Source organism: Protopterus annectens, chromosome 1.part0, assembly GCF_019279795.1.
Source record: "Protopterus annectens isolate FY-2018-M chromosome 1.part0, PAN1.0, whole genome shotgun sequence".
In the NCBI taxonomy this organism is placed as follows: domain Eukaryota; kingdom Metazoa; phylum Chordata; order Ceratodontiformes; family Protopteridae; genus Protopterus; species Protopterus annectens.
The window spans coordinates 37,826,905-37,847,539 of NC_056725.1; the positions used below are offsets into that span (position 1 = coordinate 37,826,905).

The 20,635-nt window shown below is 35.9% G+C and overlaps 1 protein-coding gene across 1 annotated transcript in view; it reads left to right on the top strand.

Annotated features, from left to right (window-relative positions):
- Window positions 1-10,300, top strand: part of GNG8 (G protein subunit gamma 8) — a 404,783-nt gene extending 394,483 nt beyond the window's left edge. Inside the window, exon 3 of the mRNA XM_044081554.1 lies at window positions 8,928-10,300. Coding sequence (XP_043937489.1) covers window positions 8,928-9,056 — 129 coding nt within the window. The 3' untranslated portion in view covers window positions 9,057-10,300. The remainder of the gene's footprint in view (window positions 1-8,927) is intronic.
- Window positions 10,301-20,635: the final 10,335 nt, after the last annotated feature.

The window sequence follows — 20,635 nt, forward strand, 5'->3', positions numbered from 1 at the left end:
TTAATAAGTCTGTCTTTTTAAATTGTGAAGATGCCTGTCATCTGTCCTATTCGATCAAACCTTTCATTTTCTGGATTCGTACCATCTCTCCTTCCCTCAACGAATCTGCTTGATCTGTCATAACTAGATTTCTAGATATTATGCTTCTTCAACAATTGAGCCTTGCTTGTTATATTGTTCTTAGAGTTAGCCTTCAGCAAACTTGATGAAATAGGTAGTGTAGCTCTAGTTTGTCTGGAAAGTAGTCTTTGAACAGGTGAGCCAAGAATATTGTCACAAGGTATGTTTCTGAGATTAAGTAAATTCAAGAATACAGCGGTATTGTCACACTTTGAGTTTTCAAGTAATTGCTTTGCAGTCTGTACTGCACGTTCAGCTAGACCATTGGATTGAGGATATTCAGGACTACTAGTGACATGTACAAAGTCCCATTCTCTCGCAAATTTCTGAAACAACTGGCTAGTAAATTGAGTACCATTGTCACAACAAAGTTTGTGAGGACTACCATGAACTGAAAAATGATGTTTAAGCTTAGTGATAACAGCTGTTGAGGTAAGTTTGGTAGCAGATCAATCTCAAACCAGTGCAAGTAAGAGTCTACCAAAATCAAATGGTGTTGATTATTCTATTCAAAGATATCAGTTGGAGCAACAGACCAATGTAGTTCAGGTATTGGATTTAGCTGAAGTGGTTCCTTTTGCAAATGTGCTCTGATACTATTACATATCGAACAAGAAGAAAGTCTTTTGATAATGAAGGCTAAAATACTAGTTCTCTGGCCCTTCTCTTAGTGGATAATAAACCTGAGTGGCCACAGTGCATAATCTGGATATAATCATCTTATAATGAAGTAGGAACAACCATTTTAGGACCTTTGAAAATAATACCATCTTCCATCAACAATTCATCTCTGTGGGGAAAATATGACTGCACCTCAGGTGATACACTAGATTGTTTTGATGGCCATCCCACATTGATGTAGTGATTGAGCTTTTGTGAAATTTGATCAGTCATAGTATGATCTCTCAACTCATCAAGTCTAGTGGTGGAAAAATTACACACTGACATTACATCAAAGTCAGAATTTTTAGTATCAAGCTGTTCTGTTGTACTTCTAGGCGATCTGGATACAGTATCAGCTGGATAAAGCAATTTACCTTTAGTACAGACCATTTTGAAATTGTACTTTTGCAATTTGAGCATCATTCTTTGTAATCTCACTGGAGCAGAATGCATAGGTTTCTTTAAAATAGTAAATAGAGGCTGATGATCAGTTTCAGTCTGAATAGCTCAACCACAAATATAATTGTGAAACTTGGAACATGCAAAAACTATTGCTAGAAGCTCTTTCTCAATTTGAGCATAATGCATCTCAGTTTGAGTAAGTGTCCTAGATAAATAGGCTACTGGTCTGCCCTCTTGTAGAATTACTGCACCAAGACCAAAATTAGAAGCATCATAGAATACAACTGGTGGGGGGGGGGGTTGCAATTTTCTGCACAAGGTCATCAAACTCCTGATGATGATGATGATGTAACCATGACCATACAACATTTTTTCATGTTAGCTCTTTTAGTGGTGCTGTTACCTCACTGAAATCTGGTATAAACATGTCCAAATAGTTGACTATGCCCAGAAAACATTGTAAACTCTGCACATTATCTGGTGCTGACATCTCTAAAACAGCTATTTCTTTGGTTGGGTCAGGTTTTAAGTCTGCACTTGTAAACAAATGTTCTACATAGGTTACTTCTGGAAGTCTGAATTTGTACTTCAGATTGAGCTTCAAATTTACTTCACATGCTCTATCTAGAACTTTCTTGATGTTTCTGTCATGCTCTGCTTCGCCATTGCCTCCAACTAGTACACTGTCTACTATTATGGCACAAAGATAACCTGACTAAAGTTTGTTCCATTGCATTCTGAAAGACCTCACTTGCAGAATTTATTCCAAATGGCATCCTTAGAAATTTGTATCTGCCAAATTGGGTACTAAAAGTAGTTTGAAATATGGACTTGCGATTAAGCATCACTTGTCAAAATGAACTCTTTGCATCCAAAACAGAAAATACAGTGGCATTTGGTATTAGAGCTGCAGTTTCCTCGACTGTGTACATTGGATGATGGCCTCTTTAATGTTTGCTCAAATCTCTAGGGTCAATGCATATTCTGATTTCATCTGAGCCTTTCTTATGAGCAGCTAGCATGGACAACACCCATTCAGTTGGTTCTGTGACTGGACAAAGCACACCTTGCTACACCATCTTATCCAATTAAGCTTGAACTTTATCTTGCATAGCTATTGGAACTCTTCTTGCTGGTCTGACTACTGGAGTAACTTCAGGGTCTAATTTCATAGACTACACAACTGTAAGCTTGCCCAACTTGTCATCGAAAACATCAGCATACTCTGAGAAAATGACTTCTGAAAACCTTGTACTTGGAACTGCACTCACATGATGAACTTCTTTAGCAAAAGAAAGCAGATTCATTCTCAAACTATCTTTGAGACCTAGTAAAGATTGCATTGGTCATCTGACTACATAGAATAATAAGTTGTAACAGTTCTCAACCAAATAACATGGAAGCATTACTGAACCTTCGGTTTGAATTTCTTCACCTTCATACGCAACAAGTCTTGCACTTCTGGTTACATTGAGTTGTTTGTTGGTTCTCACATTTGCAAATGTATCCACGGATATAACATTGCACTTTGATCCAGTGTCTACTTTGAGGTCTGTGGATTTCCCATTGATCCGAAGTGTGCAAAACACTTCACTCCTTGTCAATAAGTTTATTGCATCAGCTCCCAGTACTGATACACCATCCACATAGAAAGTTGATTTTTTTGTCTCTACTTGATTAACTTGTTTTCTTGTATGACCTTTCTTTACAACTATGTGAGGCTTACTTGACTTGCAAAACTTTTGAAAGTGGTTCCATTTCTTACACTAATGGCACTACTGACCATATGCTAGACACTTCTCTCTTTTAGACTCATGGTTTCCACCACAATTTCGACAGTTAACAATAAATCTAGACTTGGGTTTTGCTGACTCATGCTTGTATGGCACTGACATGGTGGTGGAGCTTGCACTTCTAGAACTTTCTGGAAAACTCAGCACCTTCTTTGGAATTCCTGTAGTCACCCTTTGCTTAGGCCTGTTTCTGCTTGCCACGTGTTGCATACTGCCTATGTGTGCTCTGGAACCATGCTTTTGTCACTTGTAAGCATGTTCGTGTGCCTGTCACCTCAAGGACCTGAAAAATCTGTATTACTTTGCTTAATGTCAAATCACTGCCATGAAGCAAAATTTTCCTCACTGCAGCACTATTAATAACACATACATGTCTGTCCTTTATCAGCTCATCTTTCAAGTCACCAAACTGACACGTTTTGGCCTTATTCTTCCAGTCAGTTATATAAGCTCCAAATGTTACCCCCGGCTTCTGATTTCATGTGTAAAACAAATGCCTCTCTAATATAATGTTCATCTGGGGTTGCACATTTCTCCGAACTTATGATTTAAACACTCCAGGTCTTATCTGGATTCAGCTTGCACAACAATATGGCAGTCTGCACCCTTGCCTTCATACACTGCTGGTGCATATACAAATGATTGGTCTCTTTCTATAGCCTTAGATCCTGCTAGATTTAGCAAAATAAATGCCCTTGTGCATGCATTTCTATCTGCATAAGCTGCTTGTATAAAAATATTGTACTCCTGTTCAAATATTCTCCAGTTCTCTGCAATATTCTGGTCAAACACAAGTTTTTGTGGTTTTCAAAATCCATCCAACGCATACCAGCAAAGGATCTTGCAAATACGTACAAATATACACACACAAACATATATGTGCATAAGTAATTGGCATGAATACTCAACTTGGATAATGCTCTTCTGCCTTATAACTGCACTTTCTTTTATTGTGCTTATCGGTATTGAGCGAATGAATAACCATGTAGTGCTTTCAATTAAATGGACCTTGCGAAATAAACCTCTCAGGCTTCTTGATGCTTTATTGCACTTTGCGAAATACCTTTTCAAATTTCTTAATGCTTCACTGTGCTTTACGAAATAACTTTTTAAGTTTCTTGATGCTTTATTGTATTTTGCAAAATAACCTTTTAGCTTTCTTGTTGCTTTATAAAACTCAGCAGAATAGCTTTTCAACTTATTTACTGCTTTACAGAGCTGAATTGAATACTTCTTCAGTCTTTGTGATGCTTTTATGAAACTTTTGATTACTGAAAGCTTAACACAATACTTTCTCCGACTTCATGATGTTTTTATGAAATTTTCGATTAGTAAAGGCAGAAATGCTAAAATAATCGGCTTTCAGAATTGGTTAAGGCTAAAATGCTAAAGTAATTGTTTGGATCTAGACTAGCCCAGTCAACAAATGTAAAATAAAATAAATAAATAAAATACATTTATCAACAAAGGCAGGCTTGGAACAGTCATGCAGTATCATTTATTAAAGTCATCACTTTAAGAAAGATTCAAGAAATTTGCAATGCAACTGAGCAATTCATGATCCCTGTAACACTCTTGTAATCATTTGTAAAAAAATCACCTTCCTTTAATACAAGAAACGGGTTAAGCAATTGCACAATGTGAATAATCAGAGTTTGTTTGCCCAGACTTAATGTCTTTTGGGGTATGTGCACTTTGTAAATGACTAGATGCAATACACTGTTCCCAAAATGCTGGTACCTTGCCAAACAAATCTTTACAGTACAAGAAGAACTCTGTAATGGCAGCACTTTGTGAACAACCACGTCCAGCACAAGAACTTTTCTTCAAACAAGCATGCCATTCAAATGACTTACAAGAGGTAGCTGCACTTTACACACAGTGAGCTCTCTGAGATACATCAACAGTAATAGGCACACACTGTAAGCACTCACACACTCGGAGATACGTTGAATAACTTTAATTACTTTTTGATACCAAACAAAGTCATAGTTATGCCCAAACACAGCACTTTGCCAACATGGCAGTTGTTTTGCTTTATTTTTATCTACTGTACGCTATTTCTTTTCTTTATGCCCAGTGTACTTTCTTTGTGCTCGTTTTATTCTAAACATGTCCAGTTGTGCCATAAACACACTCTTTCTGCAGTAAACATCCTTGTTTTAACATACTTGTTTTGTACTTTAAACATGCTCATTTAATGAAATGCTTTTATCTTAAACATTTCTTTAGTTAACAAACTTTTTGAGCTTTCCGCTTGCCTGATAATGCAGTTTATGTGCTTGGAATGCCTTTTCTTGCCTCTTTTGCATCGAGTAAATAATTCATGTTGCTTTTCATTACCTTAAATTCCTTCTGGTTATGTTCGCACTGTTTTCTCTTGGTTTTACCTTCGCTGTCACCTTTACATCTCATGGCTCCAAATGTTTTGTTCCTTTCCATCCCAGTTCTGACATGCCACTTTCGTGTCAGTACACAAATAACCGACTCTTCGTGGGTTCTGTTTAAGCAGCTTTATTCTATACTGTAAAGCTTATTTGACTTTGACTAAGTAACTTATATACAAACTAGCTGCTCTTATCATGCATGCTTACACACTGGCTGCATCTTCAAAATTGCACGTGTCTGGAATTTATACCTGCATGCACAGCCTCACATGGTTCTTAAAGACATAGCTACACTCTGATCTACTCTAACTAAACAAATTGAAGAACATAGAAACTATTTAAATTTAAAACCTTGCAGTTGGACAACACATACTTTCCTGAATGTTTGTTACAAGGAAAAATTCCAAAGGATCAACATATTTTTAAATTTCCTAATAGGATGGTTCAGAATGCAACCTTGTATGTTTATTTTGACTGTATTAGCTTTGAATTACTTGAGATTTATGAATTTAATAGACTGTTTACAGAAAGATATAGAAATACTTAATAAATTTATTTGAATGATTTGGTTTCACCTATCTATAAAATGAATACAATAATTCACTAGAAAACTGTATTGAATACTACCTTGTATAGACTAACTAGATGATGTGGATTATTCATCTTACTGTATGTACACTGTTGTGCAATCTAATTATTGTATTTTTATTATATTTCTGTGGAGCTTTTCTCCCCGGGCCTCTGCTGAAAATAGGCTTCTGGCCCAGTCAGACTTTCCCAGTAAACAAATGTAAATAAATAAATAAATAATGTGTTTGACAAGCTGCAAGAGCATATTGTAACTGTTTCCAAATGTAAAATCAGGAAACTCAAAAGAGATAATGCATATGACAGTAATTCAGCATAACCTTTACTCATAGGTTCACAGGTGTATACTAGGCTTATGAACCTTTTGGCTAGGCAAAGCACCACGTTTCTAATAATTCTGGTAGATAGGATAGGAGGACCATCAAAGGGTTTACCAAAATGAGTAATCAGCATTTGGATATATTGGATTTTTTCTTTCAGCATACTGCATCTGGACATCATGGGAACAAGAGCAATAACGATGGTCATTTTTAGACTCCACCGTTACCATGGAGCTCAGAGTGTTTGGCAAACTAAAACCAAACACACATGCACAACAAAAGGTCATCCTCAGCCAACATTTTACAAAGAATAATAACAGGGTCAGTAGAGATTTTAAGTGCCAGTGTACCAAACAATTTGAATTTAGGGAGCAACTTCAACCCGATAATAGAGATGGCTGTTCTGACAACAACATTTTGATTCCATTCAGAAGGGTGACCACAATAAAGATGACTCTAATGTTTTTCATATTTTTAAGTTTACTGATAGTGAGGTTTTGGACATTCATGTCATTGTCCAGTAAAAGGTTCATATTTGTTCACGCTATTCAAACATTTATTGCATTTCTTAATGGAATTTAAATTGTTTATTATGAAACCTAAGTTTTCACTAATGTTTGAGTAAGGGAAAGATTCTACAAAACTAGTATATATAATCCCCAGTTCCCCAATTGTATCTGTTTTTTGAAAAATTAAGAAAGACATTTGCAGCATTTTGGATAACAATATGAAACAATTTTGCAACCTTTCATGAGATTAATTAAATTTATTGTCCAAACTTTCCAAGACAAAAAAATAGCATCATGAAACTTCACAAGGGTTGGAGCTTGTTTTAATGAAATCTGTTGATTACAGATACAAGATGTTTGAATTGCTTAATAATGAAAAGCTATATAAATCAGTTTCAAAGAATGAAATATACGTACCTTAAAAACTGATTTATTTTTAAATGAATTATTGCTTATTCATTTGATTTCTGACACATTGTTTCTTTTTAAGTTGTTAAAACTCACATTTTTCCATATGTTTGGGATTCCTAAAATTGATACAAATTCATACAAAACACCAAGATCCCCCTTTTAGACCCATTATTTCAGCTAGAGATAGTATGATAGAACAACTGGCAGTTTTGTTAATTTTAAGTTGAAGGCCATTTTAGAATAATTTCCTACAATTTTAAGAGATTCATGGCACTGATATATTAGGTAATACTATGTTTCAGCAAGTGGTTATTTTTGTGACAGCAGATATTAAAGACCTATTCTCAGTTATGCCTTAGAATATTCCAACAATGTTAACTTGGAAATTTTTTTTTTTTTGAAGGTGAATTTTGTAAACAATGTTCTGGCATTGTGATGGACATTTGTTGAAGAAGTTTTTTTTTTTTTTTTAGTTTTTAAGCATGCCCATTGTTATCTATGCTGTTTGGATAATGCCTTCATCCTTGGTCTGATGATTTAGTGGCTTTCAAATGATTTTTTAATTATTTACAAAGCATCACTACATGTTAAGACTTTCACATAGTTAGTCCCGTGAAGATTTTTTTTTTGGATATTAAAATATCTAAGAATTATTTACAAAGTATATTTGGCCCTAATATTTTTAGAAAAAGCAATATTTTGTAATTTATAATTACACCACCACAGTGTAATATAGTTGATGGCCAATATGTTTGCATTTCTAGAATGGTATCAGATGATGAGAAATTTAAGAAGGAAATTTTATGTTTAAAAATTATATTTTAAAAAGAAAATAGGCACCAAGATGGATGAAATTTTCACTAAAAATGTGATTGGCATGAGTAATAGATTTGCTCCTTTATTAAGGAAACACCTGATTCCTAATTCTGGAATAGGGATTACAAGAGATCTTGACAAGGTTATGGTATAAGAAATTAGGGAACAGACCTTATTTTATTTACAAAAGTAGAAACAACTTAAAATGTAAGTTTCAATCTGAAACCACTGTCTCTAATCAGGATTATGGTATGTTTACTAGTGGCACTTGCAAGTAGTGCAGATTTATTCATTGTGGTAAGTATATTATTTTATGAAAAAAAGAAACAAACATCTGTAATGGACGTTTTAATTTCAACTCAACTGGTGTGTTGTACAATATGTTTATATTTGTACAACTGAAAATTTAAAGTATGTATTTATCAATAATGCTATGTTATCTGAAAAAAAATACATGCCCTATGCTTTGTTGAAACACAGCATTTCTTGTAACAAGTGTGTTGTTTTCTTTTGGAGAAGGTTGAAAAGAAAAAAGCGTTAATGACTGAAATAATTGTATACTTGACAGGGAATTATAATGGCAATTTAGGAGTCCTATAAGCAGCACAGATTGAATGAAAATGTATCTATCAATAGTATTTTAAAAAATAAACATTATTGTATTATTTCATTTTTATTGACAATGGATGTACCATGTGACTTGATCCTATTACTTATAAGACATCGGTTAAAGATTATTACACATTTTGATGAACTATTTTCTAGTAAGAGATGAAAATACCTAATAAATATCTTTGCAAAAAACAAGTTTATTTGTGTGCCTCTGTTTAATCTTTTCAGAGATCTAATACCAGAGTAAGTGTGGACTGTTTGAACAACTGCCGTAAGTAATTACACAACTCTGTTTACTCTCCTCAGGTATCTAAAGCAGCAGCTGAACTGTTGGCGTACTGTGATGCACATGCAAAAGAAGATCCACTTGTGACACCTGTGCCTTCCTCAGAGAATCCTTTTCGTGAGAAGAAGTTGTTTTGTGTCCTTCTTTAACTGTTTGTCTTGCAGAGACAAGCTAGGAAGTCAAACAGCCCAGTACATTATGCTACATTTTTGACTATTCTCTGTGCAGCACTATGGCAATGAAGCATAGATAAAACCTAGAGAATCAGCTTATTCCAGTGACCACTACCCCTAGCATTTTGGTTATAAATCTGTATTTTGTTTCAACGCACTAAATATTTACTTTCAAAAATTACAGTGGTCCATGGAGAAGACAATATATGGTTTTATATACAGCTCACTCAATATGTAAAACAAATCTGACTGGGTTCTTTAATGTAACTTTTTAATATTTTATATGAACAATGGTAATTAGCATACTTCTAAGTAGCATACGTGATAAGCGCTGTCTGGAAATGTGTGTGAATATCACATATGTTCAATAATCTAGAAAATCTTTTTGCTGGAGTTTTATTCACATTAAATCATATTTGTGCATTTATGATACAAAAGACCTTCTCTGTATATGTGTTTAAGAATAGAAATGTTTTAGGAAATATGCTGTTGTCTCACCCAAAAGTTTGCATTAAAAAGATCCATATTAGGGTGTACATACTGGAGAACTAATAGTGAATCCTTCACATTCAGTTACTTGATGGTATTTGTATCTACTATACTGAGCTGTTTCATGTATGAGTTCAAACTGGACATTTCATTTCTCTGATATGTAATGTTTATCTCTCATTATGCTTCAAATGGGGGAAAAAGAACAATTATTTTGCCTGTAGCAGGCCAATTAGTCTATTCATCAAAGAAGACAAAAGTATATACACATACACACATACTTTTTCTTGCCTGATATGACCTTATATAGTCAGAATAATGACAAGAACTGTACAGAACTTCAGAGGGTACCAGAGCACTGTGTGCATTCAAAGTAGTTTTTGATATAGTGCTATTGTTTACTGAATTTTCTTACTATGAAGACATCACATACAGCCTTCATTTTAAAAATGCTTAAAGAAATTATTCTCTCCTTTTAACATCATTGAGTTGTTTCAAATATCTGAAAACAAAGTACCCAACAGTTATAAAGAGCAATTTTAATTTACCAAGTGTTAAAAATAATGTAGTTTACCTTCTGGAATTATTAACTGTTTTTCATTATGTAATGCCCAAAACAGAAATAAACAGCTGCAGTCGATACTACTATTTATGGTCACATTTATTACCCTTTTCCATTGCATTGCTTTCCCTGTATTCTCAGATAATTGTTAGTTTCACTTCCATACCCTCTTTCATAGACAAAACTTTAAGTATGCTATTCCTAGATTCTCCGTAAATGAACTTTAAGTATGCTATTCCTAGATTCTCAGTAAATGAACTTTGCTGAATGCCACTGTGCTTACAATTCCAAAATAAGTTGGACTTCTGTAAGTCCATATCCTTCCCCATTTTACTCATGTCACCATGCTTTTAGTTTAAGAAGACTGGACAGGATCCTGTGCCTCATCATTTAAATGTGATGAAAAGACACCCTTCTTCTGCTTTTGATATTTTGGTAAATAGTTTAAAATATCTTACTGGAATCTGACAAACAGGACAGGACCACAATCTATATCACAGAGAATTTTTTGTTCTGTTCTATAGCATCCACACCTTGGCTCTCTACCATGGTTCTCATCCTTTGCTCAGTGTTGCTTGACAGGTCAGAAGGGACCTGGAAACATGGATTCACATTGGTATTACTGCATAGCTGAGGCCGTCTTTGGTGGCCTGGGAAAGAAATACAGACTGGAGCCTGATTTAGCAGTGTTGCACATTCTGAGCAGTGCACAAGGATTTTCCCTAAACCCTACACTCAGTGTCTTGACATCATATAATGTCAGACTAGGCAGACAGAGAAGTATGGCATGAGGATGTGCTTTCCCTGAACTCACATAGTAGTCCTGCCTCCACAGGCATCACCACCTGCCCTGCCCAAAGAGTTCCGTCAGATCTACTACCTTTAAAATGCACCACACACAAAGACTTCTCAGATCAACCAATCAAAACCTAATAGAAGTTTATAGACCCCTTCACCCCCCCAGGACAAAACCTCCTGTCCTTTTCCCTAGCACACCTATGGAACTCCCTCCCTCCCTCCATTCGTACCATCACTAGCCTCCCATCCTTTAAAAAATCGCTCCACTCACATCTAACATCCACATGGGAACGCTCCTGCTCCCATCCCTCATAACCTATTCCCCACTTCCTACAGTTTTCCATCGCACAAATTCTAGAAAGCAAATTCATACTTGCGTCTAGTAAACAAATTCTTATTTGCATCTAGCAAATTCTAAGCCTACTGCATCTAACTACTTATTCTTAATCCTACTAGAGCAATGTTCCCCTTCTAAAAAAAAAAAAAAACTTCTATTTTTAACTGTAACCTCTGAATTTTTTGTTCTGTCTTATAACCAGAAATTGTTAAAATGTTAATCACTGTAATCTTTGTGCAATCTGTTTGTGGAGCTTTTCTCCCCAGGACTCCATTGAAAATGGGTTCTTTTGGCCCAATGGACTATCCTGGTTAAACAACAGCAAATAAATAAATAAATACAATCTCATCTCCTCCAGGACTCATTGAGAGATCTGCCCACCTCAACTTGCTTTCTGCCCACAGGCTAGGCATGCTTATCCTTCCTGCCAGTTGCATCATTCAACTACTTTAGTAATTGAGACTGCATCACCTGGGCTGGGCACAGATAGGGCTTTCTATGCCATCAGAGCTGGCTATGGCCAGCCACACTATGTCAGTTCTGGAATGCTTACAAGAAAGGAAGACTCGACTCCACATCTGTCAATGAAACTGGAATTGTGTAATGATATAAAATGGGCTATGCATTTTGCATTATATTGCATGATTTATTCAAGGCAATCTGCGTTTATAACTCTTCTTGGCATTCTCCAACACCCTCAAGTCATAGTATTTAGCAGCCTGGTGATTGCCTTGCATTCTGTTGGCCAGATGTACTTCTGTCTACTTGAGAAATCCTCTGTGATGTGTAATTAGTTTGCAGGCCTTTTCATTTTGTATTTCCTACACAGCCATCATTATTAATTGGGTGAAGGTAAGCATCCTAAGAGGTCCATATTTGTGATATAATGTGGCTATGAACATTTACTATGCTTTGTCAGTGTTCTAGATAGCTGTACGTTGAATTGCTGTAACTTAGGGAAGGGACAATACTGATAAGCACAATCAGACTTGAATGAAACAAAATCCAAAGACGAACCGTATAAAATCTTTCTTAAAAATATGTAATCTTATTCCATAATACTCAGTGGTGCCTGGTGCACTGTAACAGAGGCTATTGCAGAATGCTTGCCTTTCCATGATATTTGCATTTTAGTGTGTTTTATAGTTTTTTACATCCCCTCTGGGTTAAGATAACATAAAGGTTTATAGACAATATAAGATTCTGTGGACAGGTTACTGGTGTTTAAAATTAACTGCTTCATAGCTGGAGTGTACTAAACTAAGCCACAGTATAATTAATTTTTCTAAGTTTTTTGTTTAGCTTCTTCCTGAGTGGTTCTACAATTTAGTGTATATTTATATTGTGGAATTTATTTGTTTGATTGTTTATGACCAGGTAAGAAAACAGGTTCATGGATCCTTCTCATTCATGACATACATGATATGTACAATCAAATACATAAAATACATGGATCACATTTTGTATAAATTCACATGTCAATAAAGAAGGGGTATCATATCACAGAGAAATCTATTTGGAATGGTCGAGATGTACCATCACTGAACAACAGACTGTTTACCTCCACCTGAATAACCCTTAAATAAAAATGTACTGCTCTTCTTAAACTAGTTGCCAATGTTTTAGGATAATGGAGTCCAGAAATATATGGTGTGTGCAAATGTTTTCTTTATAGCCTTGCCCTTTGTATTTATCTGTTAGCATTTTGGATTATTGCTTGTTTGTTGGTCTCTGTGTGTGCTTTGCAGTATTCTGATTCTGTACTTGTCTATGATCGTCAGTTGCTAATGGACATTGGTTTTTCGGCTGAATTGCTGCCATTCGTGAGGAGTGATTATCGAAATGTGCTTCCTCCCTGTGGGGATTGTTTGGCGGAGTGCTGTTTAGCGGTACCGCCGTTGTTCTCTCAGGGAAGGAAGCTGAGGAGGAAGTGTAGGAAGCGGGGCTGTCGGGGAGGAGGGCTGGTTAAATTAAAAACTGAATTAAAGATTTTGGCGGTTTCCTCTTCTGATGTTGATGCTTTGGGAGCTAAACGAAGGTTCTTTGCTGGGTCCTTAGTGTTGTGGAATTGGGTTCATGGAATATTCCTGTCGCTGGTTTTTCAGAAGAGGAGTGTGTTTCTTCTACATGATTTCAGCGGTTTCAGCGATGCTGCTTGAGAGGGGTAAATCGGAAGAATCTTCGACCAGTACCTAAAGTTAAAGCTTTGCCTGAAGTAGGAGCTTTGTTAACTTTAAAGTGGGGTCTGGTTAATGCCAGGTCAGTGGCAAATAAAACATTTATTTTGAAAGAGTTTTTTGTCACAAATTCTTTGGATATACTTTGTATAACAGAGTCGTGGATTTCGTCGGGTGAATGGAGTGCAGCTAATGAATTAGTACCAGCTTACTGTGTGTTCATTAATCTGCCAAGACTTTCACGACGTGGTGGTGGATTAGCTGTTATTTGTAGGACTAAGTTGCAGATTAAACAACTTTATCCTGTGTCTAAATATAGTAATTTTGAGTTATGTTTATTTGAACTGGGGCATTCAAGTCCACTTCTTTGTGTAGTGGTTTATAGACCCCCGAGATATAATAAGGACTTTATATCTGAATTTTCTGTATTTTTAGCTGAGTATGCTTTAAGATATGACCAAATTTTGCTACTTGGGGATTTTAATATTCATGTTTGTTGTTTGGAAAAACCTCTTGTTTCAGATTTTTATGATTTGATAAATTGTTTTAACTTGAATCAGTGTGTTAGTGGGGCCACTCATGTATGTGGTTACTCGCTGGATTTGGTATTATCACTTGGGCTTGCTGTAAAAAATTTGTATATTCAGGATGCTGTTTTTTCTGATCATAAACCTATTTTATTTGATATAACTCTCCATTTTAGTGTAGATAAGCATATTGCACTGGTTAGGCTTAGTCGTTCTTTTAATCAAGATACCCCTGAGAAGTTTTCATTATTATTTACTGAGGCTTTGATTCATCTACCAGAATGGTCTTCGTTGGATGAATTATTAAGTTGTTTTAATGAGATATGTGAGAATATCTTAGATACTATTGCACCATTGTGTTTGAAAAAGAAAAGTTCATTAAAAAATCGATGGTCAACAGATGTTACTCAAGCTGCCAGGAGAGAGTGTAGAAGATATGAAAGGCAGTGGAAGAAGACTAAGCTTAATGTATTTTTAATTGCTTTAAGGGAGAGTTGGAAGGTTTTTCAGAATGCTGTAAAGTCTGCAAAAAATGTTTACTATTCTAATCTTGTTTCTGAAAATTCTCATAATCCTCGGGTTTTGTACAGTGTGATTGATTCTGTTTTAAATGTTCAAGATCATTCTTCAGTTCAGGCTTCTGTTAAAATGTGTAATGAATTTCTTAAATTTTTTATGGATAAGGTTGTTAATTTAAGAACGGTTGTGCCTGTAGTTTCTCTACAGGGTCCTTTAATTCCTGTTTCTAAGGAGTTGTGTGTGTTTCAGCCAATATTGTTGTCAGATTTGACTAAATTAATAGCTGAGGCTAAGCCTAGTGGGTCTCCGAATGATATTTTTCCCTCTTTTTTTATGTAAAAATGTATCTTTAACAGTGGCTCCAGTTATATTGGAGATAATTAACACCAATTTAGTTTCTGGTGTTGTGCCAAACGATTTTAAAAAGGTGATTATTCATCCATTATTGAAGAAATCTGGTTTAGATACATCTGTACCATCCAATTACAGGCCAATTTCTAAGTTACCTTTTTTGAGTAAGGTGTTGGAGAAGTGTGTTTATGGCCAGTTGTTGAATTTTCTAAGTGAAAATAATTTGTTAGAAAATTTTCAATCTGGTTTTAGGCCATTACACAGCACTGAGACAGCTTTATTGAAGGTTTTAAATTATGTTTTTCTTGCCACTGATAGTGGAAAATCTGTGTTGTTAGTTTTATTGGATTTGACAGCTGATTTTGATACAGTAGATCATGAGGTGTTATTACATCGCCTTGAGCATTATGTGGGAATTACTGGTACGGTGTTAAGTTGGTTTCGGTCTTATCTTTCTGGTAGAATGGTATGTGTTCAAATGAATGGTTTTTCATCTGAGTCTTCTTATCTTCCTTGGGGAGTTCCACAGGGTTCAATATTGGGGCCTTTACTGTTCTGTATATATATCTTGCCTTTGGGGGATATATTGCGGAAATATGATATTGATTTTCACTTGTATGCTGATGATTGTCAACTTTATTTGCCTTTGGATGAGGCTAGTGGCCGATCAATATCGAAGGTTCTAGATTGTGTGCGGTAAAAACATGGATGTTGGAAAATTTTTTGAGTCTTAATGAAGGGAAGACAGAAGTAGTGCTTTTTGGTCCAAGTCGTTTTACTGACTCCTCCATGGTGGATTGTGGTGAATTGGCTCCTTATTTAAAGGATGTTGTTGTTAATTTAGGAGTGAAGATAAATAAGGATTTATGTTTTAGGGATCATGTAAATGGGGTTGTGGCATCTTCTTTTTATCATTTAAGACGCTTGGCTAAGGTAAAGTCATTTTTGACTAGACATGATCTTGAAATTGTGGTGCATGCATTTATAACTTCATGTCTTGATTATTGTAATTCTATTTTATTTGGAGTGAGTCATGGTGTTTTATCTTGATTACAGCTTGTGCAAAATGCTGCAGGGAGATTCTTGGAAGGCAAGCGTAAATATGATCATGCTATGCCTATATTGGCAGCATTACATTGGTTACCTGTTTTCTATAGGATTCTCTTCAAAGTTTTGTTATTGGTTTATAAGGCCCTTAATGGTTTAATTCCAATATATTTGTCAGAAATGTTGCATTCTTATGTTCCTACCAAGGCACTTAGTTCAGAGGATCTGTCCTTGCTTGTAGTTCCGAGGACACGATTAAAGATGCGAGGAGATAGAGCCTTTTCAGATGTAGCTCCAAAGCTTTGGAATGAGCTTCCGCTTTATATTCAGCAGTCCTCTTCTGTGGCAGTTTTCAAATCAAATGTAAAGACTTATTTTTATGAATTAGCTTTTAATAGCGTGGAATGATTGTTTATGTTTTAATGTTGTATTTCTTGTATTTTGTTAAGCACTTTGGTGGCATTATTATGTCTGTAAGGTGCTATATAAATAAAATTTGACTTGACTTGACTTATCTGATTTTAGGAATAAGGTAACAATCAAGATTGATACTGGACATCTCTAATATCACCCTTAAGTGCACCCCTGTACATCAGAAGTGTGTTAGTTTTAGTAAATGCTTTTGTTTTAATATTTAACCAATCTTGGTATTTGCTCTAAGAAAGATAGAGTGCATTTGGTTTCATTATTTTTAATAAAATCCATAGATGAACTACATTATTTGGATGACTTAAAGAAACTCATTGACTTTTTTATCTTTCTTTTATTCACTTATTCATTTATTTATTCATTCATTTACTTGTTAATTTTGTTTGCCCCACTGTTTGATGATATGACGCCATCCAGTTAGGCAGTTACAAATTTCAAACGACAGTTACACACCTGTGATACTGTATAACATAGCAATTGTAACATACACATTTACAGAAAAAAAGAAAAGAAATAACTGACATAAATGAAAGTGCAAATAAATATAGTAGAAATAGTTGCATTTCATTAGTGCTATACAGTTCAAAAGTGCAACGTGTTTAGGAAAACAAATTGTTGAGATTAAAGAAAGGATATTAGGCAATATTTACCTATAATCAGCAATTGTCAAACATATATATATACATGCTGTTAATTATGGACATTAACTGATCTGTGTGTACATATTTAGCCCTATTGTGGGCCACAAGGACAAATGTAACATGAATAGATTGTTTACAGTAGCTAGCCAACTTAATGCAAATGTCTTTTTGGAGATAGTGAAGTACCACGAGGAAACAAACAAGGACAAGGACGGGTCCAGCACTAGGTGATGTAGGCAGTTACCTAAAGCCCAGTGCAGGGTGGGGGGTCTGGCCTTACAGTAATAATAAAAAAAAAATGTCCTACAACATAAAAAAAGAAACCACTTTGCTGCTCTGTTTCTGAACTGCTGGGGGATGAAAGCACTGCATGATCTCATTATTTGAGAATTTTTAAAGTCTTTAAATTGACTTTACAGGACTAGCATGCATCTGTATGTGTGTGTGTTTGTGTGTGAATCAACTTTGTGAAACAAATTTGAAATATGTGACTTCATTATTATTGATATTATTTTTGACACAGACATCTGAAAAGGATACAGTCAGCAGGTCTATATTATATCATCAAACACTTAAAAAAGCGAACGCTGATTGATGGACCTAATTTAAGCGAAAGCTTACAATCTCGAACTGTCATATCAGCGATTTTTTTCCTAGGGAAAAAAATCGCTGATCTAAAACACATACACACAACACAAGCACACCAAACAAACAGAAATCCACACACATACACCTAAAATCTGATACCTAACCCTACACTAAACTATGCACACACCACTAACTACCCACTTACCTTAACCCAAACCCTAACCCTAAGTTCCATCACTATCGCACACTCACCTTACCCGCTCCCTAACCCTAACTCACTTAAATCCGCCCTAACCCTCATGTCCACACAATCACACACTTACCTGAATCTGACCAGTAACTTTCCACCATAACACTGAAAATACCGAAGCAACAGAAACGGACAACCGAATTCTTTCCCTAGGAAAAAATTTGAGTTTCTGCTGCTTCGATATTTTGCAGTTTTGCGAAAATAAGTTTGATCAATCAGCGTTCACTTTTTTAAGCATTCAAGGATATAATATAATAATGTAGCTATAATTGCTGGCTATGGAGGATGTCTGTAAATAAAATGACTGACCTTGCTGAGCTGATAAAGTTAAAAAGTCATTAATCTGTCTTTGCACGACTAGTGTGCATTTGCATAAAGCAAACTGGAATACTGTGGCCATTTTATCACAATCGCAATTGCACAGTCAACAGTAGTTGGGTATAGCTACTGCTGGATTACAGTGACAGCAGTTTATGTGGCCTTTATGGTTGAAATGTTCCAAAATTGGTACTTTTGTCATTAATGGTTCATTCATTTTGTTTCACTGCTTACTGGAAAAAATATTCAGAAATAGTAATGTACAACATACTCTAACAAATCTTGCTGTATTAAACAAGAGTCAAGAAGGTGAACCAAAGAATACATGCATTTATGCATGGTTCTAAAAATGTGTGAAGGGGGCCCATGGTTTGAAAACAGCACACGGACCAAGGAACACTACCTGCCATCAGCCCAGGAGCATTTTTTCAGTGAATGTAAGGTTTAAGGAAAGAGAAGTGAACATGCTAAGTCAGTTTTCAATGTGCATCTGTTTTGTTTAGCAAATAGCAATCAGTGTTTGTGCTATAAAAATTGAAACAGAAATTTGAAATTAAATATAAATCTCTGTAGTCATTGTAAAAGTAAACAAGAAAATAGTATGCACACTTACTGGTTTGAACAGTGTTAATCATAACTGAGGAGAGAGCCAAGTAATGGAACACTGGAATGGCTATGGGGGTAGCTGGTCTGTTACCCATTTGACCCCAGTTATATACGAAAATGAGCTGGTAAGCCAGTTCCTTACCAAATGGAATGAAATTTCATTGCTACTGAATTGTGAACATGTATGCACATGTTAGACATTGGCCTATCCAAGATATATACTACACATGGCACAGTAATAGGTAAATTGGAATTATTAGGGCTTACTCTGTGTAAGAGTAGGAGTAAAATCATTACACCTGTGGCAGCAGGTGTAAGGGTAGGGCTGGAGTACAGATTGTTCTGGGTTCTAGTATAGGGTGTGCAACCTTTATTTGGAAGTTTGGCATAGTGGTTAAGGTGCAGGGTTTGAGTCTCACATGAGGTAATTGGCTGAGCTTGGAATGTTCAACATGGGAAGTTAACCTGGTACTAATTTATAACTAATCCTGTGGCAGTAGGTGCAAGTGTAGGGCAGGAGTACAGATGGTCCTTGGTTCTAGTACAGGGTGCACCACCTTTATACAAAGATGGGAGGCTGGCACAGTGGTTAAGGTATTCACCTTACAGGCACAAGATGCAAGATTTGAATCTCACATGGAGTAATTAGCTGACCTTAGAATGGTCCACAAGGACTGTTAGCCTGGTTCTAATTTATAATATTCCTGTGGCAACAGATGTAAGTGTAGGGCTGCCATAAGCATGGTCCTGGGTTCTAATATAAGAAATTCAAGACAAAACATTTTTGCTAGGTTGGCATAGTGGTTATGGTGTTCACCTCACAAGGTGCAGGGTTTGATTCTCACACGGGGTAGTTGGCTGAGCATGGAATGTCCCACAAGGGCAGATAGCCTGGTACTAATTTATGGCTTGTTTTAACACAGCTCTGCAGAGTTTGATAAGCAGCCACTGCTCTGCTGTATTCATCTGTGCAATCCAAGGCATCCAAGGCTTTCTGCTAACCATAAGAACACATTTTCACTGTATTTTGCACTTTTAAACTGTATTTTTAATTTATTGCTGATTCATGAACTGTTATTGCTGATTTGTTGCACTTTGCTGTAGCATAGACTAGATCTATACCTGCTGAATCTAGTTCTGTTTGTATAATTCAGCACTAATCCAGGATATATTTTCTTGGTGAGGGTACCACTGCACTTTTGTGGCAGGAGAGTGCAGTTGGGACTCATCTGATTGAAGGCTGCTGGAGCAGGATTCACTTTTGAGCTTTATAATTGGTTAAATTGCTTAAATAAATTTGCTCACTTTTGCTACATAAACCCTGTGTTTGTGAGGGTTTGCTCTTAATTAACACATCTCCACAGAGTTTGGTGTTCAGCCATTCTTCAGCTGTATTCATCTGTGCAATTCAAGGCATCAAAGACTTTCTGCTAACCAGAAGTACAGGTTTTCACTATATTTTGCACTTTTAAACTGTATTTTAATATACTGCTGATTCATGAACTGTTATTGCTGATCTGTTGCACTTTGCTGTAGCATAGACTAGATTTAGACCTGCTGAATCTAGTTCTGTTTGTATAAATGGGTACTAAACCAAGATATCTTTTCTTGGAGGGGTCACAGCAGGAATGCAGTTAGGACTTATTTGATTGAGGGTTGCTGGAGCAGGGCTCAGTTTTGAGCTTTATAATTGGCTAAATTGTTTAAAAGAGTTTGCTCAATGTTGCTACATAAGCCCCCCATTTACACAGGTTTACGCTTGTTTTAACACAGCTCTACAGAGTTTGGCAATCAGCTACTGTTCTGCTGTATTCATCTGTCACACCACCATGTTGGGGGGAATAACCATTGGTGGTTATAGATGCAAAAATTTCAGTAGATAAATTTTCCCTTAGAAGCTGCCATGATCCAGCCGA